Genomic DNA, 25,389 nt, shown 5'->3' with positions numbered 1-25,389 from the left:
TTTATTTATTTATTTATTTATTTATCTGTATAGCGCTAAAGCCCGCAGGCATCAGAGCGCATTCCAATAAGACATGACATGTAGAGACAGAAACGGGACAATGGAATAACCACATATATAATTCAGTTCCGCTGTATACTAGGGTTTGTTGTCTAGTCAGGAGTTTATTTGAATAGTGAAGTCTTTAGTTTCTTTCTGAAGTGTGTATAGTTTGTTTCCAACTTCAGGGTCACGGGTAGTTTGTTCCATTTAAGGATACTTCTGCCCGAGAAGGCCTTGCCAAGACCATTCAGCTTTTTAGCTGGAATAGTTTGGAGAAGACCTTTGTTAGAAGATCTTACATTTCTGATTGGTTCGTGCCATTTGAACTGCTTTTTTAGGTATGCTGGGGCTTTGCCATATAGGCATCGATGGACCATAGTGAGGGACTTGAATATAATTCTCTCCTCAATGGCCAGCCAGTGAAGGTCTCTTCTGTCGCTTGTAATGTGTTCCCTTCTTGACTTGCCCGTGATAGTCCTAATAGCATTATTCTGAATCACCTGGCATTGCTTCAGGCATTTGCTATTTGCTCCAAGGAGCAAGCAGTTGCCATAGTCGAGTCTAGAGAGTATTGTGGCTCTGGCTATGGTAGTGCTGTTTTTCTGATCGAGCTGATTATCCAGTCGAGCTGGTTCCCCATGACAGCAGTGGGGCCTTTATTGATTACTGTGAAAGCACAGTTCTCTAGTTCCTCCTCTAGATTAATAGCCTCAGGGTTATTGTGGTTACCCCTCCATCTGTTAATATCACCGAGGAGAATAGTCTCAGTGTTGGGTGTTTTAAGGTTGTTGAGGATAGTGATTAATTCATCATTGAATTCAGAGATTAGGGACGGGGGCCTATAGATGACTAGTATGTTCATGCAGTCATTATGGGTAGGTGTCAGTTTGAGATGGATGATCTCACAGCCGGTACACTGTATGGGGGCGGCAAAGAATTTGAGGTTTTGTCTGGCGATTATCGCCACTCCTCCACCTTTTCCGGTTTCTATGTTTTTGAAATAAATATTGTAGTTGGTTGGCACTGCAATATCTATGGTGGGGCCCATTGGTTCTTGTAACCATGTCTCAGTTAGACATAAAATGTCCATCTTGTCATCTACAATAAAATCATGGATCTCCTGGGCGTGTTTGGTCAGTGACCTGGTGATAAGTAATGCAATTTTAAGTTTGGGAGATTCTGGTTCATTTAGCTTATGGGTCTCCGGTACCTGTTTTGCATGATGGACTGGTGTTGGTAAGGTACATTCATTCGATAATGTGTTGGGTATAAGGGGATCTAGTCTGGAGCTAATGTAGTCCTGGACTAACCCTTGGTTCTGTAATATGGTTGCATGGGTCAACAATTCACAGAGTTTAAGATACCCCATACCTGTAAATTAGGCGCTGAGATTATGCAAGCTAAATCTAGCAGAGTTTCGTGCTGTGTGCCGTCGGACGCCGTGGACCGGCGTAGACCGGCTTCGTCGCGGAAGCGCCGGCGCTGAAGGGCCTGACGTTTCCTTAAAGCGACGGGCAAGTACAATGGGAACTGTAGTTCCTGTCTGCGTGCCTGTGTGCCCGAGTCGGCAGAAGATCCCGGAATGCACAACAAGATTCAAGAATTAAGTGTCCACTTGATGCAAAAGTCAGATCACATACAGTGACTTCAGTGGCAGCTGAAACAAGATAAACTTTAAACAAATTCAATTCAATTGCAACTCAATTCAGTCTATACTTAAATAGAATGCTAACGTTCATTCAGGTCTTCGTGGTTTCAGTTACCCAGTTTAACAATTCAAAATACACTCTGCTGTTTATAGGTGCTAATATCCCTAGGTGACTGAGTGTCTAATTTCAATTTCACTTTTGGTTTCAACACGTAGTCAATACCAAAGTCAATAACAAAGTAACAAGCAGCTTCACAATGGCATAGACCAATAAATGACACATATACAATAATGAATGTCCACTCAAGTATTTTTTCTGGTACACAATGGGTGTATTAAACAGTAAAATAGTGAACAGGCCTCATGCCCTCCACCACAAACACACCCTCTCACCGCTCCCCCTCCCACCACAACTCCCCCACACAACATCTCCCTCCTCCCCCCACAACTCCCCCACACACCCTCTTCCCCCTCCCCCTCGCCCCACAACTCCCCCACACATGGCGTCCAAGCAAATGCTGTAGGTTTCTGCGTCAATTGCCATTATTAGGCTGCCCCATCTACTTTTGTCCACTTCCCGCATCTGGTGGCGGCATGTCTGAATGCCGCAAGGTGCATGCAGACCTGTGAAGGGGGCTGGTCTGAGTGGAGCTCGATGATGATGCCGTGCCCGCTTGCTCGTGTCTCGGGGCAGGACGCTCTGCCTCCAAGATATCCGCTATGCGGGAAAGGACCTGCCTCAGAGCAGACACCTCCTCGCAGATACGAGTAGTGCTGGCCTCAATGGCCTGTCTCAGGGACGCAGTGTTGTCCCGCACCTCCTGCCTTGCCTGGGCCACGTCTGACTAGGCTTGTCAGCTCCTCCTGGCGCTGCACCGTATGTGCCATTTGCTGCACCAAATCCATGACACCAGAGGAGGTGGATGCTGCATGTGGTAAATTACCAAAATCTTGTGGCTCCTCTGCGGGGCTCATGCTCCCTTGCCCTGGCTCCCCTCCAGACTGCTCCTGTGTGCTGTCATTGGAGTACAATGGTGTGATCTGGGGTGATGGTGGTGGACTGGGTGTGGCAGGTAAGTCAGATGAGTCATCCTCCACAGGGACACACACCTGGCCTTGGGTCTGCACATCCTCGTTGATCTGGGGTGCCGTGGCTGCTGCCTCCCCAACAGAGCTGTTGGCAGCTGAAAGGGCTCCATCGGCCACTGGCTCCTGCGCAGGGGACACAGATGTTGTGGGGACTGTTGCTGTAGCTGTGGCCCTGGCCGCACCAGTGACGTGGCATCCTGTGGTGCTTTCCCCTTCAGTGGCAGTCGTGGCTTTCCTGGCCCATTTGATGTTGAAGGCCTGTTGCCTTCTTCCCTGCCCCTGACCATCTTCCGGGGAGTTGTTGCCTGTGGCAGTGAGTCCCGGGCCTCGCTGTCAGGATCTGAGCCTGTGGGGGACCGAGAGAGGGACGGCATCAGTGATGGTTCTACAAGCATCATGCATACATTGGTATTATTGCTGTTCTACACATTAGAGGGGATTAGGTATTGGAGTTTTGACAATCAAGTTGCTTGCTATATGGGGGAGCATGCAGGCATACATCAGGGTCACACTTGTTTGAGGTGGTGTATGCTGTGTGACATGCATTTCTGTTCTGGACTGCGTGCAGTGTGACTAATGCCATTTCCATGTTTGTGGGGTGTGTCTCAGGTATGGCATTGGCATGCTGCATGTATGTGGATGTGTCAGTGCTGAGGATGGCATCTAGGCAGGGATGTGTCCTGTCTGTAATGGGCCATGCATTGCCTCATGGCACGGTCAAATTGCTGGACTATCATCATACTTTGCATTACAGTGTTTTCTTAGGACACTCGCCTCCATCTGCCAATAAGGTTGCGCCACGTTCCATGTCGCCCACACCTTCAATCGCCTCAATGCCAATAGTGCTGGCGCAGGTTTCCTCCCAGCAGCTTAGTTCGATTGGGGAGCTAGGCCCACCGCCAGGCGCAGGTCGTCTCATCTTTTGAGCACATCCTTCACTGTGCGGGGTGTGTTCCCAACAGAACGAGCTTTCTGGGCAACTAGTTACCAGATCTCTTTTTTCTTGATCTGAGCTTCTCTCTTGAGGTTATTCGCAAAGACAACCTCAGCATTTTCTGCCAGCGTGTCTGCTAGCATTGTGAGCTCGTTCTCCGTGAAGCGCTCGTTACGCTGACGGGATGCCCCTTTTTTCAATGCCTTTGGCATGATGCTGGTGGTGATGATGTTTTTCTGCTATTGGAATGAATCTCCAGGTGCTGTGTAGTGAGGATGGCAATGGATTGTGTTTTTAAATATGGCCACCGTCATGGGCGTTGCTAGGGGGGGGGTAAGGGGGCTATAGCCTCTGATCTTTTGGTTGTAGCCCCGGATAGAATCTCAGGAGCTACAGCCAAAAGACTAGCTAGCCCCCAACCCCAACCGTTCCGACATCAACTTAGCCCCGGGTCTTTTCCAGACCTAGCAACTCCCCTGGCCACCGTGCCCTTTCCCGTTCTGGCACGATGACGTTACTTCCGGTTCCGCTTAATAGCGGCGCCCGCTAATGCCATATCCATTGATGCTAGGCCCGTTGTTTAGAGGTAGACGGCGACGGTAGTGCTATCTGCGCTTCCAATGATGCCGCTAAGGGGCTTTTTTGGGACTTTAACAACATGCTGATACTGTCGTTACCGGCGTGCTGCTACACTCGTGCACGCAAAATCCTAATACGCCACTGTTAGCAGCCTCTTTCCTACACGGACACGGTATTACCTAAAAACTGTTTTTTACCTCCAACCTCGTAATGAGGCCCATTGACTTCAAGATTGCCGCAATCATGGTTCAGAATGCGATAAGTAGCCCGACACCTAGCCTCTGGGCAGACTCCATGAGCGCTGTTGTATGGGTCAAGCATTCTAGATGATCACTGTGTTCCCATACCCTCTGACAGAGGGTTCTTGGTAAGCATGGGAACAGGTGCGGACATATGGGCTTGCACCCAAAAGATCAATGCATGGGCTATATTGCCTTGTATTGGGAGAGATTGGATCGCTCTCAATGTTATAAGGGGAATGTTGCTCACAATTGTTTCTGTTATTGTTGTTGGGGTAGTTCTGGGACCGGGTTGGGGGAAATGGAGACTGAATAAACAAAATGTGCTTCTAAGCCAAATCCTAAGGCAGAGGGAGGCTATGCAGCTAAACCCCAGACATCGGGAGGCTGAACCCCCCCATACGTAGATGGCTATGATCACGCTGCTAACCCTTAATGTGCAAGGTTTGAGGCAGCCCATCAAAAGAAGGCGGGTATTGAATCATATGAGGGATCTTCAAGGGGACATTGCTAGGAATCCAAAGATGTCTTGTTCCCTTTGGCAGCGCTGGAGGCGCTGGAGCCGGATTGGTGTGTCTTATTGTCATTCCTCCAAGATGGCACCCTTTATTGTCATCAACGTACTAGTCTCAGACTACCTTCCGTGTGTGACTCCGCCCACAGCTAAGGAGGAATCCTGTTATCAGCCTTGGGAGACCCGTTGTCCCAGCGTCACTTCTCAACACAGACGCTTCGTGAGTACGATAACTAGGCTTTCTTCTTCTGTCCTGCTATTCATATCCAAATCTATGTACTTACATTACCCTTTTCTTACATGCAGAAAGCCTGCACCGCTTCTCGATCCTCTCTTAGCAAGGTGGCTTGTAAGGCTTAGTCTTCCGGGAATGCCACGCCGTTACCCGGCAACAGTGCAGCACTTTTCTCGCATAAACAGTCATTGCTACGCTTTAGGCAAAAAGATATATATTTATGTATACCTCTCATTACAGATTGGAGCCGTGACTCTCCCATGTATGATTCCGGAATAAAGAAGGAAACATTAGCTGTTTCGATTCTCAGACTTCCACTTGGAAACGGTCTGAAGTTGCATACACTAAACCCGCCAACATTCAGAGGCGCTTGCCGGTACTAACATAGATCTCTCTATCTAGCCTCACAGACCACAAATCAATCCCTTCCGAACCAACACACCGCAGCAGAGAAAATCAGCCTTTGACACGTGTACTCAAAATACAAAGGTAGGAAGCTTCTTGCTTCATCACATAATACTGATTAGAGCTCTGTTTCTTAAATTCAGTTTCCTTTTGAATAGATCAGATTCCTCTCACTTGTTTAAATGGATTGCACAGCAAACTTATCTGAAGACTACCTGGGTACTTTCAATTCCTGAACTCCTCCTCTTACAAACCCACACATTAAGCTTATATTTCTACTCTTCTGTCACGGTGCTTGCCCCCAGACATCAGGAGCAAACCAGCCTGCCCAGGGTACTGGCACACTTGGGGACCTTTAAGAGCCCAAAGGATTGCCTAAGCGCTTCCTGGACTCAGTCCTGGTGCCTTTGGCGCCAGGCTCATACTGCCTTCTCAGGCAAGACAAGTTACCGAGTGACAGAACCACGTGCAGCCCAGTCTGAGGCTGGTTGAAGGGACTACTTAATCTGGGGACTATTTGATAGGGTGTGGTGAAGGGACTACTTTACCTGGGAACTACTTCTGGGAAGCTATTTAAACCACGCCCGCAGAACAGAACACGCTTTACATTATTCTGCACTCCTGCAGCGTAACGCTGACTGTGTCTGCAAGCTCCAATCCTGTCTTCAGTCACGCCCGTCCTGGTCATCGCGATCCGTTCCTGCAAAGGAAGGAGACAGTAAAGATTAGGACAAGACCCATACCTGATTCTCCATCTCGATCGTCCGGAGTCTCCACATCTGCAAAAAAAGGAACACTGGTTAAGAACTACTTTAAAGACAATTAGCATTGCGCTGCGAGATTCTCACCTGTACGCTGTTCTTCCTTGCGATCCAATGAGGCACACGCACGCGATCGCCGTCCCGGAGCAGCTGCACCTGCTGAAAGGAAAAGAACACATCAGGTGAGCTGCGGCTCTCTAAAGACATTCAATCTCGCGCAGCATAAATACTCACTGGAAGCTGTATTCGCTGCGGTTCCATGAGTCACCATCACACGATCTTCGCTTCGGAGGCACCGCACCTGCAGAATAGAAAAGGGACAGCAGATTAGTTGCATAGAAGAACAATATTGCATGTTTAGACATTTTCGCATTGTGCAAGTATAGAAACTTACCTTGGCATTTACCTCACCTTTTTCCGTAGGGGAGTCGCCTTTCATCGGGTGTATCTCAAAGGGGAACCTGCAAAGAAAAGGCACAGGAGTGAATTTTGGGCAACCTGAACTCTAAAGCAATTCATGCTATTTAGGATTGGCATAAAAGTTACCTCAGAGTCATTGTTGTCTGGAACTCTGCCATAAAGCTACAGGATCAGTGAAGTTAACTGGATCCCTGAATCTCGACGCACCCCTGGGTGAGACATAGTGGAAGGGGGCAGAAGGAGGTTGCGGGAGGTGGAAGTCGGTCCTCCACCTTACAGCTAGTTAACATATCATTTCAACATTTTAGGAAAATCTTCCTTCGTGCCAGAAAGACGAAACTAAGTGGGCAAGTGCAGTCACTCATCACTTCGCTACGAGTCACGCTGGTGGAGACCGCTGCAGTCCAGCTTCGTTCGGCGCCCTTGTGGAGACCAGGTGAGCGTTACATCTCCAGATAGCCGTCAAGAATAAGAAATACAGCTGAGTCATTGAACAGCCTGCAGCAAGAATTACCGAAGACCACGACAGATCAGGCTTTTTTCCCCCAGAGGGTTTACCTGTGGGACCTGAGCATTCCTACACTGTTAATCAGTGGAGAGGACCCAGTTCTCGCAGGGGGGTTCTTACAGTACTTCGGTTATACAAGGGTGATTTAGGTTAGTCACTTTTTGGTTTTTATTCGGTTACAAATGGTATATGTATTATCACAGATATAACATAGTGTTTCTTCAAGAAACCCACCTGAATGAGGTAGAATTGAAAAAGTTGGAACAGGGATGGGTCGGTGCAGCGGCTCATGCCCCGTACCAGGGCAAACGAGGGGTATCCATACTGATCCACAGATGGATCCCATTTGTGCTACAGAGCACCATCTCCAATAGAGAGGGCAGAAACGTACTTATGAAAGGGCAGTTGAACCACCATCCTATCACACTCCTTCACATATACACCCCCACGACAGACACCCCGGCCTTTTTCACCCATACCTTTGCTACCTGCGCACCCTACAGGGGGAGATTAACATTCATGGGTGGGGACTTCATCGTCACGATTGATCCCACATTCGATCGCTAGAGCACGAGCACCGTGAGCCCGGTGAAATGGAAAAAACAAACCACACTCTGCAGACTTCTGGAAGACCTGGGATTGGGGGATGCTTGGAGACACATGCATGGGGCGCGCAGGGACTATACATTTTATTCACATAGTCATCATAGTTACTCCAGGATAGACTACTGGCTGGCCCCAGCCGTTGCGCTACATATGGTGGACGACTGCTCAATACTGCCCATCACTATTTCGGATCATGCCCCTGTGAAGCTCTGGGTGGTTCTCCCAGATACTCCCCGGAAGGCCCCGCTCTGGCGTCTTAAAATGAGGGCACTGACGTACCCAGACATTATAGACCACACCAAAGAAGACATGGCAGGGTTCTGGAGCACGAACCTAAACTCTTCATATGACACTTGCACGTGCTGGGACACATTCAAGGCCTTACTGAGGGGCCAGTGCATATCCAGACGGGCATACAAACTCAAACAATGGAAAGACAAAGAAAGTAAACTTATTTTGGACATAAAAGCTCTCGAGAAACTGCACAAACACTCACCCGACCAACAAGCGCTTGCACCAGAGGCGTAGACAGGATGCGGCCTGAGCGGGCAAGGCCCACCCAAAATCTGTAAATGCCCACTCAGCAGTTATGTGTGGGCATTAACAGGTTTTAATGTCACTCCGGTGGGCCCAACTACATTAGCTTCAGATCCCATTTGTTAGACAATCCTGGCTACACCTCTGGCTTGCACGCATATGCACAATTAGGTCAAACATTAAAGATATAATGACCACTAGAGTCCAAAAATCATTTCAGGCTAGTCCCAAAAATATTACCTTGAAAATGACAGACCACTGCACCTGATGGTGCTCGCGCTGAGACAACAGGTGGTGGCCCAGACGATCACCACCATTCGGGATGGGGGGGGGACTCATTAGTGGGGGATAAAGACATTAATGCCCAGTTTGTGGAGTACTATGCAAATCTATACGCAGCCCCGGAGACAATACCATCTCACAAGGTGCAGGAATTCCTGGGCTCCATTGTTCTTCCCAAAGTCACCCTGGCCCAACCTGAAGCTCTTGACACCCCCATTACATCGGCAGATGTAGACCGCGCTATTCATGCCCTATCACCGGGCAAGGCCTCCGGGCCTGATGAAATCCTGATCGATTTCTATAAAAGTATGACCGATGATATTGTCCCCAAACTAGAAGAAATTTTCGCCGAAGCAGTGCGTAGAGGTCAGTTGCCACAATCAATGCTGGTCGCAAACATAGTGGTATTTCACAAGAAAGGAACATGCAAAAATTCTAGAAAAATGCCTTGCCCAGAAAATACATTCAGTCCTGCCACATCTCGTACACAAAGATCAAACCGGCTTCATCTGTAAGAGGCATTCGGGAGATAACATGCTCAGACTACTACATGTCATCGGCGGGGACTCGAAACAGGGGGACGCAATCCTTACAATCGACGCCGAGAAGGCTTTCGACAAGGTCCAATGGGACTTTATGTTTCTCGCCCTTGCCGAGCATGGCCTCCCTCCTACTCTTATCGACTTGATCTGCTTACTCTATACTGACCTGATGGCTACGGTGACCACTAATGGTATGACATCAGCACCCTTTGACCTCCACTCGGCACACGCCAAGGTTGCTCGTTACTACGCCTACTTTACGCTCTTTCCATAGAACCAGTGGCAGTAAAATTGCGTACGGACCCGCAGTGGGAAGGTCTTTGGCAGGGGGAGGAGGAACATCGGGTCTCCCTCTATGCTGGTGATCTCTTGCTGTATATTTGCAAGATGCACACCTCTCTCCCACGGATACAGTATCTCCTACAGAAATACGGCCTGATGGCAGGATACCAAGTAGGCTGGACTAAATCCGAAATACTCCCATTGAGACAGGACATGCCCTGGGATTCGGGAGGGGTGGCTCCCTTTTGGTTACAACTACACCACATCACATACCTTGGGGTCAAAATTAGTGCACATATAGGGAACCTCCAGGACCTTAACTACCCCCATACGGTGGAACATATTCGCGCTGACCTACTAAAATGGGAGACACTATCTGTAACAGGCAGAATAAACACCATAGAAATGAACTCTATGCACAAACAGATATACCTGGCCATGATGATACTGTGTAGTGAAGGCGAGCGTCCCCAGATAGCACGATGCTCCCCGCAATGAGAGACAATAATGGACTCTCCCCTGGATGGGAATAAGGCCAGGACAAAGTGCGGGTGAGCTTAAATGGGAGTTTATCAATCAAAATAGGGCATGCAAAGAACTCTGCAAACTACGAGAGCGCTCTGTCTGACAATAGCAAAGACAGGCGTATATATTTACAAAAAACGTCATAAGAACCTACATGCTATAGGGGGCACAAGTTTGTGGGGATTGGGTGGCGACGACTAGCTATAGGTGCTGCTGCGATGTGGTTTGCCGCGGCTGGAGGATGTCACTGGTTACCCTCGTGGGTTGGGCTGGGCCTGGCAGGTCAGCTGGGCTCATCCGGACGGTGTTGTTGTGCCAACCGTGATCAGTGTCAGAGATTAATGTCTTTCATGACTTCCTGCCCTAGGGCCACGCACACCGCAGTCATTCAGCATTGCAATATTATCTTCCCTGGTAAATCTTCCAATAGGTTACTCTACAGGTTAATGCAACACAGGAGGAATGCACCTGGAGTGGGGTCTGTTGGCGATTCGTCAATACATGGTTACCGCCATCCTATTGACCGGGTAGCAGAGGTCGTGGGGTTAGGTCTCGGGGCATGGGACAGGCGATCTGTGTCATCATGTCTTGTTAGAAGTCATTATGGATGTGTTCCTGTAATGTTGCCATAATATTGGGTGTCCTAATTTTACAGGGGCAATTACCCTAAGGTGAGCCGGCGGGTCGTGGAGTCTAAGAAAGGGCGCCTTTGGATCTGTGTTTTAAGGCCGGGGCTTACTGCTGGGTTGTAAATAAGTCAGGTGGCAGGCCGTGGCCTTGGGTGCTGCGGGGGAATGCGAATGCTTGAAGCGGCTCCAGCCAAATTGGGGGAGGTGGAGCAGCGCGGCACAGGCCTCTGCTTTTTCGTCTAGCAGGCTTCACTGGGAGGAAGGGGGAATGGCCTTGCATGTGCTCACAAAGGTATTTTCCTCGTGTGTTGCAGACTTTAGGTGGAAGAGACAAACATTCATATAATATACAGTACTCATTAAGTCTTTCCAAAGCTCACGTTTTTGACATTGCTAGTGCCATCCATATGGCCAATTTGAGCACATTACTTGTACACTACATTTTTAACAACTACAACATTTTGTTATATGTTTATACATGCGCGGTAAGTGAGGTAGTAGTAAGGTTGGTGGAGCACGCAGGAACAACCCGCCACTAAGACTGGCGGCAGTGGCACATAGTGGGCTCGGACACACATATGGTGCATTTTCGTGCACCCCTTACATGAGCCCTCAGTATGGTTGCATTTGTCTTCCTTTGCACTCTAGCAGCATTAGTTCAGTTTTGGCGCGGGGCCGTGGGGTGCAGTTTTCTCGATAACACACATAACATGAAAAACCACCGGGACGCTTTTACCATTTGCGCATAGCTACAGGGATGTGGGTGCTTTATCCCTAATGTCATATGAGCACCCATCCTGCCATTTTCATATATTTTACAGGTTTTTTAGTCAGAGCGGTTGTGGAGAGAACGCTTTCATCGCAGGTGGTTTGCTCATTAGTATTTGGGGGCTTTGCTTTTGTCAGGGGACCATTGTACAGTTCTTTTCCAACCAGGCCCTGCTGGCCGGGTCATGCTGGAAACAGCGATACACTGCGGAAGGTGAAATGTTACAGTGTTGGTATCTAACACTAGCTCATGTCCATCTGTTCGTGGGAACGGGCTCTTAGCGGATCTGCCAGGGAGCTGTGGCCACAGGGATGAGTGATACTCTCCAAGGGTGGGGGCCGTGCGGCGGTGCGCAGGGCTCAAGCCATTTTTATTATACAAAATGGTTTCCAGGGCCTAGCTAAATTGAACAGGTTTGGTCAATGGGCCTCATTACACGGACGTCGGTAAGGGTTAACGGTCACCGTTAATGGCAACGGTGACCGTTAACCCTTACCGCCGTACTACGAGGTCCCTTTGCGGGTTGGAGGAATTAACGCCTGCTTCTTGCAGGCGTTAAAGACCAACCCGCTAAGGGACCTCGGAGCTAATTACGGCACCGCAAAATTGCGGTGCCGTAATTAGCGCCTTCCCCATTCCCATAGAGCCCTATGGGGCAGAAATGGGAATGGGGAAGGGCAATGGCGGAAAGGGGATTTACCGCCCCTCCAACCTTGGAATGGGGCGGTAAATCCCCTTTCCGCCAAGGCGGTGCCGGTAATTTACCGGCATGGTCCAGGGTGCTAATAGCACCCTGGATTACCGCCTTCCGTGTAATGAGGCCCAATGTCTTCAGCCAGTGCCCCACCCACCACCTGGGCCCTGGTGGCAGGAAGGACACCCGGTGAGCCATGAACCTCACCGGGGGAGAAGAGGCATGGGAGGGGGGTCTCCTGGACCAGTCCTCCCATACATTTCCCCCCTTTCGTTACTTAGGTAACGAATACTTTAAATCCTCCAACCTCCTGCACTCTTCCTCGTCAGATATAGCGTCATCCCATGCAGGGGTGCCTTTTATGGGCACCCATGCCCTGCACACCCCTCGCAGGCTTTCACCTCTCCTAGCATATTCATCTGGGGTACAGGTCAGGTATATACAACCGCTATCCCCTTCTAGGTCCACCCACACTTCCTCATACCATTCCAGTACCCGGGGCTCTTTGATTGTAGTGTGCCATAGCTTATCTACTATGTCCTTGTCGTGGTACATGGGCACCATCTGGCATCTTGACGTGTAATCTGTGCCCGTTTGTACTTGTGCTTCCTGCATAGTTTGTATTGTACCGCGGGCGTTGCCCATTGTCACCATCATCATTGCACCATTCGGTACTGCGTTGGCACAACATCGAAGACCCACCTGGCATAGGCAGAAAATGAAAAGGAGGAACACTACAGCCGGCATCAAAAACTTGACAGTCATTCCCAGCCATGATGGGACCCAGGAGAAGATATTGTCGAACCATGTACTTTCTGCTCCACCTTCCATTCTCATTCTTTCTACTAGGCTATGTACTACTTCGATCACATGGGACAGGGAGCCATTATCTGCGTCTTCAGAAGGTACGAAAGTGCAGCAGGCACTTCCAATTTTTCGGCAAACACCTCCATCTATTGCTGTCAACAGGTCCAAGACATACCTGTTCTGCATGGTCATTAGCCGCAGTGCTCGTAGTTCTACTTTTATTACGTTAAACCCTTCTTCAGTATCATTTGCCAATTGGATCAGTTCCCAATGTGTGATTTGGAGCCACTTTGCGTTTGCTCGCGCCTGGATGCTTGGGATGAGTGAGGCGAAGAACGTTTCTGCAGAGCTGAATAATCGATATCTATCCGGGATCTGTGCCAGCAGTTCTGATGATGCTTTTGATATGTAGTTCGATGATCGTCTGTTTCGGGACAGCACCCCTTCCTTGTTTCCGGAGGACAGGACATATACTTGTGATTCTGCAGTTGGTGGGGCCCCACTCTGCTGAGATTTTCCTCGCATCTCCTTGCCCCCATCAATGTGGCTTTCCGGTACTACCATTAGCGCGGAGTGCAGGGTGGCCAATGAACAGCTGCCTCCCCAGGATTGTGGGAGGTGCAGGTATGCTTGGTTGCCACATACCCAATAGGTATCCATCAGGGCCGCTGTCCCTTTTCTCATATCTGGGATGGTGAGGGTCTTGTTACAGTTCTTGTTTGCCCCCATGGAGGTTCTCCCGTCCCCCTTGAAACACAGTTCATAGTTTATTTCTTTCTGCAGCTTGAAGGGTTTCTCGATGGCCGTTACCCAAGTCAATTTTGAGATGTGCTCCTTCCATATGGGTGTGCATGTCTCTTCTATCCATTGCAGTTTCTCTGGTGCCACACCCCTCAGTGCTTCAGCCTTGCACATTATTTCTTCGTCCTTCCACTTGTTGTCCGAAAAAAGTGTCCCTTGTATTATAAAAAATGGCTCCTCCAAACAGACCACTCCTACTGCCTTTGGGTAACAGGTCTTTTCGTTCTGCAGCATCCTGAAAGTTACCTCATGTGCCTGGAAGGTGTTCTTAATTCTGCACAACGTGAGATGAAGGAGACACTGGGCATCGACAATAGGCAACTCCTTCGGTAACAATACTTTGGGTGTACCTGAAGCATGGGGAATGAGGGAGCAGACATAACAGCTCTCATTTGTTGTTTGCACGCAATCCTAACCCATAATATTCATCATATTTCCTCCTCCCCGCCTCCCTTCTCTGTCTGTTATTCCTTTTTCTGAGGTATCTCCCGGCCTCATGGGCGATGGACAGTGTGGGCCCCCCTTTCTCCCTCTCCCCCCCTTTGCCCAATTATCATATAGTATTTCATAATTCGCTGTCATTTCTTCATTCTCCTTCTTTATGCTATCTGGCAGTGTGTTTTTTGTTACGGGAGTGGGCCTGCTGATGGGGGTGTTATATAACCAGGATATAGCAGAGGGGTTACGATCATTTAGACTGCGGGCATTGTAATTTGGCGGGGAAATTGTGCTGTTTTGCATTTTTCCCTGCAGACCTTCATTATGCAAGATAGCAACATTGGATGGTGTCGTGTAATATCCCCATACCAGTTTAGTTCCATCCCATACCAAAAAATCACCTTCTTTAGTATTTACAATTGCTGTTTCATTTGTCACATTAGTCCCGTTAATCCCTCCCCCCTCGTTCATCTCGATAGAGATGAACGCTATGAACCAATACGTAACCAGGCCAAACATTGTAAAAAATAATGTAATGCATATCGACAATCCACACTCATACGAATATCTACATCTCTCAGCTAACAATTCTCTATACCTAATAAATCTATCCTTTGCAGGCTGCCCGTTAGTTCCCATGGTATTTCCTGTTTGAGATATAAAAGTGCATTAAGTGCATGCATGTAAACATTTTGTTGGCACTACCAGTGCCAAGATATCATGGAAGGGGAATGGAAGTGGGTAGGGGAGAGGTGTTGGGGAGTGGGGTTGGGGATGTACAGACAAGGGAGCAGACACTATACATTTTTATCACATTATTATTTACACATAAGTCCACACATTTTTTTTTTTTTCATTTTTATAGATACCCTTAAATGTAATTGTTCTCGTCATCAACTTTCTCAATCAGGTGCATTTCCGTCACACACATGTTCACATTCACTCATTATTTTCATTTGTATTGTTTGCTGTTGTCTGTGCCCCCTCATCCATCTCCTCCCGCGCACTATTATATGCCCTTCGTACATCCGTCAAATGTATCCAGTACTTAAGGCCCTTCACTTTTACAGCCGTAGGAGTACAAAATACCACTTCGTATGGTCCGTGGAACCGTGGTGCATTCCACCGGCGCACAAAGCTCCGTACATAAATTAACTCTCCCGGCATCAGTTGTACCGGTGTTTCAGGTTCTGTAAGGGACTCTGTTGTGTTCCCTTCTTCCCTTGTGAATGGTGGGGAGAGCTGCTTTGATATTGCGCGCGCTGCCCTAGTTAGCTTTTTCAGGTAGTCTGTGAACTCATCTCCCAATATCGCAGCGCTTCTGTGCGCGTCTGAGTGTTGGCGCAGTGGGGAGTGTGCTGTGTGCATTCGTCTCCCGGTCACTATTTCGTGCGGGGACAAATGGTGGTCCTTGCTTGGCTGATTTCTTAGCTCAAACAGCGCAAGGGGCAAACAGTAAATCCAGTTCTTCTTTAATGAGAAGCATAATTTTGATAATCTTCCTTTTAACAGGCCGTTCATCTTTTCTACCACGCCATTACTTTGAGGATGATAAATCGAGCACAACTTATGTTTTATTCCCAATAGTGTTGTTACTTCTTTGAAGAGCTCGTTCACAAAGTGAGTGCCGTTGTCTGAGCGAACTACGTCACAAATTCCCCAGCGTGGGAATACTTCCCTTACTAGGAACTTTGCAGCGCTTTTAGCATCAGGTTGTGCACATGGGCCTGCTTCCACCCACCTCGAAAATGGGCATACCACCACAATCATGTAGCGTGCCCCATTACACCTTTCTCCCATGTCTGCGTAGTCAATGTGTAGCTCTCTGAATGGCCCAATTGGTTTTGGAATTGTTCCCCCGAGTGTACGTAATGTCATTCCAGAGTTGTATATCTGGCATGTTGTGCACTCCATTGTCAATCTAGATATGTGCTCCTGAAGACAGGGCACAAACCACTCCTCTTGTATCTCTGCTGCAATGTGTTGTTTCGTGTTGTGTGCTGGGAAGTGTAATTGTTGAAATGCTATTTCTAATAGTTTTACTGGCATTACCACTTTTCCTGAGTTATTTTGTCGCCAGAGTAAGTCTGTTGCTGATTGGCTGCACCCTCGTTTTACCCACATAATCTTTTCCTCGCCACTTGCTCCTTCCTGTAACTCTAGTATATGTGATATAGGCATCGCATTGTATCCTTCTGGGAGCTCTTCGTTTGTCTTGTGCTGCAGCATGTACTCACCTGTTTCATGTTTTTCAAAGTATGAAGCTTCCTTGGCAGCAGCGTCCGCTGCCGCGTTCCCCAAAGACACAACGTCTGTGTGGGACGTGTGTGCTTGGCACTTCACTATTGCTACCACTGTTGGGTCTTTTAGGGCCTCAATTAACTCCTTCAGCAATTCTGCATGCTGCACTGGAGTCCCATCTGCTCTTCGAAACCCCCTCCGCCCCCATCTTGCCAGACCCCCATGTACTGTTGTCGTCATGTAAGCTGAATCTGTGTATATTGTTACTGCACACCCTTTAGCTGCATGTAGTGCTTCTATTAATGCAATGAGTTCCGCTGCCTGTGCTGAGAAATGGGATGGAAGGTGGTACTGCACTAGTGTCTCATACTCACCATCTTCTAATCTCACCACCGCCATCCCCACATGTTTCTCTCCCGTGTCCATGTCAATTGATGCTGACCCATCCACAAAGTACACCTCCCCCTCGCTCAGGGCATTCTCGCACACCACCGTGTCCTCCCCTGTTTGCCCTGTGTAAGTTGCACAGTTGTGTTCCTGCATGTCCTCCAGTGTGCATGCTTCTGTAATGAATGTTGCCGGATTCACTGTTCTGCATCGTACCACATTGATATTGGCGCTCGACAATGTTATCTCATAGGCAGTTGCTCGCTGTGTGGTCAGTGTACTTTTTGACCTCTCAAGTATTGCAAATAATGAGTGTTCCACAAACAATGTGACAGGGCATCCCATTACTATTGTGGCACTTTTTTCAATGGCGAACGCGGCGGCGGCGAGAGATTGCTCGCACGCGTAGTGTCCTTGCATCACCGCATCCAAGGTGCCACTATAGTAAGCCAATGGTTAGTGTCCTAGAGAAGTCTTTTGTGTCAGTACAGCCGTCATGAGTGTTCCCTTACAATGTGAAAATAGGAAAAACTTGCGTTCATAATCAGGGTTGGCGAGCACCGGAGCACTCGAAATCAATTCTTTTAGTGACTTGAATGAGTCTCTCATCTCTTCTGACCATTCTATTTTCCTGTTCTCGTGTTGTGCCTCCTTGAGTGCTTGCAGTAATGGTCTCGTGTAGGCTGCATAATCTAATATCCATGCTCTGCAATAATTGCACATTCCCAAGAATTTCTGCATCTCCTTCACTGTTGTGGGTTCTCTTACTGATCTTATTGCTTCTACCCTGTCAGGGATTATTCTCTTTCCGTCTTTCGATATCAGCTGCCCTGAGTATAAGACCTCTTCCTGACAGTATTGTAGCTTTTCCTTGTCCACTTTGTATCCCTTGTTTGCCAGCAGTGACAGGAGTGTTACTGAGTCTTCCCTACATGTTTCTGCATTCTGTGCACAGATGAGCCGATCGTCTACATACTGAATGATGGTGCTTTCAACCGATAAATTACAGAGGTCTTCGTGTAGAATGCGGTTGAATATGCTTGGGCTCTCACAGTACCCCTGTGGTAGTCTGCAATGTTCGAATCTCTTTCCCCCAAATGTGAATGCTGTCAGGTATCTGCTTTCTTCTGCCAAGGGGATGGAAAAGAATGCGTTTTTCAAATCGACCACTGTGAAATGTGATGCCGTTTTTGGGATACTGCATAATATTGAAGCAGGGTTCGGGACCAAAGGGAACTCTTTCTGTATGACGTCATTTAAGGGGCGTAAATCCTGGATCATCCTCCAAGCCCCTCCCTTTGCTTTTTTAATCAGGTAGATGCAGGTGTTGCATGGTGAGTTTGAGGGCACTATTATTCCCTGAGCTAATAATGCATTTATTGTCTCTGTTATTCCTTCCTCCGCCTCACGGGACAATGGATATTGCTTTACTCGGGGCAGGATTGCCCCTTGTTTAAGTTTTATGACCACTGGCGTCATTCCATGCAACAACCCCACATCATGGGGGCCCGTGGTCCACAAATTTTTTGGCACCAGTCGCATGTCATCATCAAAAAATGGCGGTGGTGTTCCCACTACTGCCATCAACTGAACGGGAATTTGCCTAGCTTCAATCAAAATGTCACAGGGCATTGCTATTTCCATTATTATTTCACCATCATTGTCTGAATCCGAGAAAAGATCCTCATCAGATAAGTCTCGTAGGGCAATATTGGCGTTGACGCACAGTACAGTGCGCCATTCACATCCATCTATGTCCATCCCAATTACTGCAATCCTTTTCGCTGACACCTGTACAGCATGCAAGTCTAATGATACCACTGACCCTGGTGTTATGTCTGGGGGCACAATGGGGCGGAAGATGAATTCCGCGGGTATTCTCCAATCCAGCTTTTTTAGCTCAGGAACTACTTGGGCCAGTGTTTTCAAACCTTCAATAAACATTCCTATATCCACTGGCAGGCCACGTATTTCCGGAGCAATTGTTTGAGCCTGTACTACCAGTATTACATGTAATGGGCAGATTCCTGGTGTTGAACACACTATTCCTCTTTCTTTGAAGGGTATTATCATGTTAAGCTTGCTAAGAAGGTCCCTCCCTAGCAGGTTTATTGGCGATTGTTCGTAATACAGTAAGGGTGTTTTTACAGTTTTACCCCCCACTGTCACATCCAAAGCTTCTGTATAAGGAACTTCAATTACAGTCCCAGAGAACCCCTGCGTCTCTAACTTCCGATTAGATAACAGAAACCGGCCCTACCTAATACATGATTTCTCCGCTCCCGAATCCACCATGAATATGAACTGCTTGTGTCCTATCTGCGCCCCTACCAATGGTTCCTCTGCTGCATCGTAGGTGGTAGATAAGACAGGACCCGCAAGTGTTCTCTGTGGGCTGTCCTATGCAGGGTGTCTCATTTCCCCCCCCCCCTGGTTGAACACGCTCCCTGAAACTACTGATACCCCACTATAGGGGGCTGGTGCTGGGGCTCCATTTGCTGTTGTCGCGAAAGGGTTGCCTGGAGTGTAGTGCATGGTGTCATTGTTCTGTGGGTGATTCTGTGTTCTGTATTGGTGTCCCTGCCGTTGCTCAGGGTACCCCTGCCCCGGGTCCCTTTGTTGTTGTCCCATTGGGAGACCATATGGGCTCCCCGGATGAGGATGGCCATAGTGTCTACCTCCAGGAACCCGTTGTTTGGTCTACTCCTGCACTCTCTTGAAAAGTGCCCCCACCTCCCGCAGTTCCAACAACTTCCTTGTGCACCCCTGGGACCCTGCCATCCGTTTCCTCCCATTCCCCCATACCCTTGTCCACCCCTTCTTCGACCCCTGTACCCACCTCGTCCCCCTCGAGGGGCCCACTCTTGCCACTGCGGACCTCCACTCTGCTCCTGCTCGTTCCAATGCCGTGATCCTACTCCTGCCCAATTTGTTGCCATCCTCCCCTGTATTGCTACCAGCCCCTCCTCCTCTTCATCTCCCTCCCTGCTGTGTGGGAGCACGGCTACTGGCGCGGCAAACTTCACCAGCTTTGTCTGTGCTAGTTTCGCTTCGTCTGCCAATCTTCTCTGCGCCACCTCCTTTTCCCTTTCTTTTATTCGTTTACAGTGGTGAACTATTATGCTCTGAATTTCGGGCCAACCTTTTGCTTCAATACCTGCTATTTTGTCAAGTGCTTTTTGCACCTCTTTTGGGAGCCCCCTCTTTATTATAAAATAGAATAATGATGTTGACTGATACCAGGGCGTGCCCGTTTTGGTTCTCCACATCTCTTGGACTCGAAAAATGTAATCCATAGCATCTTCCCCATCATTCATTGTACATTGCATTACCGACTGTACATCTGGGGTATCTGGGAACGTTTCCCGCAAGGCATCCCACACGTACTGTATTGAAAGAGGCACCATCATGACGATCGCAATCTAACGTTACTCCCGGGAAGCCAGCTTTTACCCACACTCTGTCAGCTTGATCCCCAACTGCTGATACTAGCAAACTCTTCACGTCACCTATTGCTAGGGGTACCCCGGCTGTGTGTTTCTCAAAGGCATATATCCACTTGCTTGCCCCTCCTGATAGCGGGGGCAATAATTTTAACAAATTGGCCTTATCCATCTGAGCCCAGGGTATGTAATTCGGCCTCCCTCCTCCTCTATGTATCAATGGGAGTTGTAGCTTCCCCTTTGTCGTTGTATCTGCACTCATCTTTACTCCTGATTTTCCTAATGGCGCCATTTTTCCCAATCTGTTCCTTAGTCGCCCTGTCACTCCTCGTCCATCGTTCTCATTGAGCATGCGCCATCCAACTCCTCGCTTCCCCCTCCCATTGCCACACTTAGCCTTTCACCTTCTTCTAAGTCATCCCCTATATCACACAATAGCTCCTCTCTGCCTCCTGTGGTCCTTACCTCATCACCAGTACACCCCTCTCTTCCCTCTAGTTCAATTATCCGTGTTGGTTCTTCTTCTATCCTAAACAGTATCTCTCCTTTTTTCCATCCTTCTCCAAATGTCCTATTCTCACTCTGCGCTCCTGATGCAGGCTCTGATCTAGCGGTGCTGATTGCAGTCCACTCACATATACTTTTAATTCTCGAGAGCTCATCTTTGGCTATAGAGAGTCTGGATTCTAGGTCCCCTGTCAATTTCTCTATATCCACCCTTGGTGTACTCACCTGCTCTCGTTCTCTATGACTCTCATATGGTGGTGGTGCAGTTGGCCCTTGAGTGGTAGTGGTTGTCGTTGGGGGTACGTAAATTGGGTCGCTATATCCTTCTGCGGGCACTGGCTTATTTAGCATTGGGTACAACGTAGTTACCTCAATCGGGGGCTTCTCTTCTGAAAGTACCTTGTGTCATCTTTTGGTATCAGCAATGGGTTGTCAGTAGTAGATGGTAGGTCAGTATCGGATTCCCTTTTCCTAGGAGGGGGTATTTCTTCAAACAGTCTCCATATGTCTAATATTTCCCTCCTATTGTGTAGTTGCTTCCCCTTATATTTCAAACAAATGCATGTGGCTACCATATCTAAGACGCTTTTGTCAAATGACCCCCCTTCTGGCCATATCTGAGGTAACCCTTCTCCCTTCAACTCTGTGATCCACTGGTCATGATATTTCTTAACCCGTTCTGCGTACCCAGGAAGGCTCTTACAAATATGTGATAAGGGTGTTTCTGCCCCCATACTTCGTACTTGCTGGATGCTAGTGTACCTCTCTATGTATGTCTGTCTCTTACTATGGACGTGTCACCATATGAAATCTCGTACTTATGCCTTATTGCGCATGGGCGTGTTTTCCCGCCACCTGTACAGTATGAGAATGGCTGCGCACAGCCTCTATTCTATACTCTTTAGGGGGAACGTACAAGAGCAAACCATCAATAACTGTGACAATTGAACCCAGCAGATCAAAAGAAATGAACACTCACTTTACCACATTACACTCTTCTTTCTGATATTTCTCCTGGTCACACTTACCGTAACCGTACCACAATTACGTATTTCTGACCACCTTTACACACTTTTTATATCAAATATGTTCTGACATATACGATGCATACACACTCATAAGCAGCACTCTATTCACAGCCCAGTTCAGTAGTTGAGGCTACTCCTCTGTGACCAGCAGGGGGACCATCATGACACCAGGAAAGAGCTTTGCTTTGTTACACAGTTGTAGGTATCGCTAAATGATCTTTATAGAAGTACAGGCCATTCTTGCGTTGGATGTGGGGTGGTCCCGGACAAGAGACTGAAAAGTTAGCGTCAGCATATGCTTCCCTTAATTGTTGCAGAAAAGAGGTTACAGTGTAAATAAATGTCTTGTTTCCTAGGATCATTTCCTCCTTGGGCGTAGCCAGATTGTCTGAAGCATTCCTTGTGGATAAGCGTCAGCTATAAGGTTTTGACTGCATGGGATGCGAGTAATCCTGAAGTCGTAGTGTGAGAAAAAACAGCCCATCGCGCCTGTCGGCTATCACGGCATTCGGTCTGTTGTAATACTCGTAAGTTCTTTTGGTCTGTACGTACTTCAAACTCGTATTTGGCACCTAGGAGAAGATGTATCCACTTCTTACAAGCTGCCCAGATGGCTAACAGCTGCTTTTCTATGACAGAATACTGATATTCACTTCCAGTTAAGGTACACAAATAGGATGCCTCTGGATGTTGTGTTCCATCCTACCCGTCTTGTTTTATGACTGCTCCAATCGCTGCTTGGGAAGCTTCTGTCTCAAGACAGAATAGGACCTATGAAAGATGTTGTTTGTGATTGGACACGGAAGGGGAGAACACCAGGATATTGTCCAAATACACTATCACATAATGAAATAGTATATCGGCAAACACATATTCTATGACTCTCTGAAAGACCAGGAGTCAGGAGAAAGGCCAAAAGGAGTCCTAAATCTGGTCTTCCATTGGTCTCCATCTGTTATTCACAGTCAATGGTATGCTCCTCGCAGATCTAGCTTAGTGAATATCACAGCCTCTTGAACAGCCTCCAATACATCATTGATGAGGGCCATCGGGTAACTGTCCATCACAGTTATCTGATTTAACACCCATATAGTCGATGCAATGTCTGAGCTCTAATGTATCCTTTTTTGGGATAAAAAAGAGGGAAGCCCCGGCCGGGGATCGGGACTGTCAGATTAATCTGTTGGCTAGGTTTTCATCCAGATACTTCCTCAAGGCTCCTTTTTCATTTAGGGACAAGGGGTACATGCGCCAGAATGATACCACCGAGCCGGGTAACAAATCAATCGAACAATCTTCTGGACGATGCAGTGGAAGTTCACATGCAACCCAGTCCTCAAACGCATCTGTGGATTCCTTGTAATCCTGAGGGATCACACTTATTTCACATATGCTTGGTTGAGAAAGAACAGGACCCAATACAGAGGCTGTCTTAGAAGCCTCATGATCAGTGGAAGCATAACATCTTTCTCTACAATGGGTAGATGAGAACCTCACTGGCTTTTCGGCCCAATCTATAGCAGAGTTATGTATCCGTAACATTGGAATTCCCAGTATAAGCGGAAAAAGGGCTGCACAGATTAGGTCAAATTCAACCATTTCAGTATGCTGACTGATCACCATCTGCAACAGAATGGTGTTCTGAGTAATAGGTCTTGAACAAAGCGGTCGGCCATCCACTCCTTCGACCATTTGATTTTTAGATTTCTTCAGTATGGACATCTCTTGCTTCTCGGACCATTCTATGTCCATGAAAAGGCCGGCTGCTCCACAATCAATCATAGCCAGGTTCTCCAAAGGCCGTCAAATAGACCATTGCAAGGTGGCACGCAGTACCATTAAACATTCATCCGTGGTATCAATAGTCGAAGTAAGATATATGCAGGGACTGACAAGAGTACCCCGGTCTCCAGCCCCATCTAAGATCGGGGTTTGAAGTTTCCCTGTCTTGTAATTGTAATTCTTTATTGGTACAGCGCTTATACACAAGCAAAGTGTTTCAAGGCAGGAAGGGAGCAAGGGGATACAGTAGTCATTCTTGGGCCTTGAATTTTCCGAATGATCTAACAAAAAAGCAACTAGCGTACTAGGTCTGACAGCATTTCTCCTAGTTCAAGTGCATGAAGTGATTCAGGCGCAACACAAACTAGGTAGGGGAGACAAAAGGGGGACAGGTAGAGCTTACTAGCCTCGTAAATTAAGGTCATGCCAGTGTACAGACAGATGTGCAAGGGTGAGGGGGACAAGTGCGCCCAATCCAGCAGGGCCCTGGGTTAAGTGCAGAGATTACCCCTCTCATGGAATATATGCAGAAAGTGCAGTAGTGCTGAACATAGTGCAGAGTCCCTGGCGGTGGAGCCTGGGACCTGTGAGGCTCTGGAGGTGAGTCAGGCGACCAGTCAGCAAAAACTGAAGAGTTAAGGAAGAGAAGTCGAAGTGAGGCAGGAGAGAAAAAAAAGAGTAGGTTAGCAGGAGAGAGAAAGAGGAAGAGAAGAGGAAGGTTTTGAGGAGTTTTTGGGAACTTGAGGAGCTCCGGCTCAAGGCGAAAAGAGGCAGAGAGGCTGCCCAAGAGGGAAGCACCTGCAGAGGATAAGGATCTCCCCCAAATCTCTGCTTGGAAAAACAGTTCTCCCGCAAGGAGTTGGAGGACGAGCAGTGGACTCTAGAAGGAGAGTACTTAGGAAGCCTTCTTCTGGGAGGTACCTCTGGGCAGTCATGAAGTAATGTCCTTTGGTTCCACAATATAAACAGAGCCCTTGATCACGTCTCTGTTGTTGCTCTGTAGGTGTAAGGGGACTTTGGCCAGTCCCTATTTGCATAGGTTCTTCAGAAGATATACGTTCCTTAGGAGGGCCAGTAAGATTTGGTTGTGGTATCCAGGAACTTTCTTTTGTCTTCTTCCTTTCTTCCCTTCTTTCATTGTGAGAAGGAACAATATAAGTTCTGCTAAGGAAGCTGGCCAAGGGCTACAGACCAACTCATCGTTTACGTCCTTGGATGAGCCCCTCCTGAATACGGTAAATTGTGCCATCTCGGGCCATGCAGCTTCTGCTCTAAGTTTCTTAAATCGAGTGACATATGCTAGAACGTCCAAATTATCTTGTTTGCGGTCAAGCAAAGTTTTGTAATCGGAAAAAGTAGTTTTCTGATGTTCAAACATATCCTTTAGTGCTTGTATGAATGCTGCATGGGAGGCCACCAAAGGACTGGCTGTGATGACCAATGGTGTTGCCCAAGGCAGGGCATTTCCAGTCAAGTTGGCAACCATAAAGCCTACGCAAAAGTGGTATCCCTAAAAGTGAAGTAGACAGTACAGGCATTCAGGAACTCCTTCCAACGGCTCAGGGTTCTGTCAAAATTTCCAGATGGCAAAATCCCCACAGGGGCCTCTGCAGTAAGTACGTCTCGAGTGGCCACCATATGTCTAAGAGTGGTATTTTGTCTTTAGAGACTGGACCTCCGCTGACAACCCCTGTACAGCGTTCAAGAGTTCCTGT

The 25,389-nt window shown here is 47.9% G+C and overlaps 1 protein-coding gene across 1 annotated transcript in view; it reads right to left on the bottom strand.

Moving 5' to 3' along the window:
- The window catches only part of LOC138487563 (zinc finger protein 62 homolog), a 170,613-nt gene that overhangs the window by 49,819 nt on the left and 95,405 nt on the right, over positions 1-25,389 (bottom strand). Inside the window, exons 4-7 of the mRNA XM_069614041.1 lie at positions 6,841-6,907; positions 6,681-6,747; positions 6,429-6,464; positions 2,509-3,084 (exon numbers count right to left, since the gene is read on the bottom strand). Of these exons, the coding sequence (XP_069470142.1) occupies positions 2,509-3,084; positions 6,429-6,464; positions 6,681-6,747; positions 6,841-6,907 (746 nt within the window). The remainder of the gene's footprint in view (positions 1-2,508; positions 3,085-6,428; positions 6,465-6,680; positions 6,748-6,840; positions 6,908-25,389) is intronic.

Source organism: Ambystoma mexicanum, chromosome 9, assembly GCF_040938575.1.
Source record: "Ambystoma mexicanum isolate Mex_15411 chromosome 9, UKY_AmexF1_1, whole genome shotgun sequence".
Taxonomy (NCBI): Eukaryota; Metazoa; Chordata; class Amphibia; order Caudata; family Ambystomatidae; genus Ambystoma; species Ambystoma mexicanum.
Note: the sequence above shows the minus strand (reverse complement) of the source record. Positions and strands in the feature narration are given on the sequence as shown.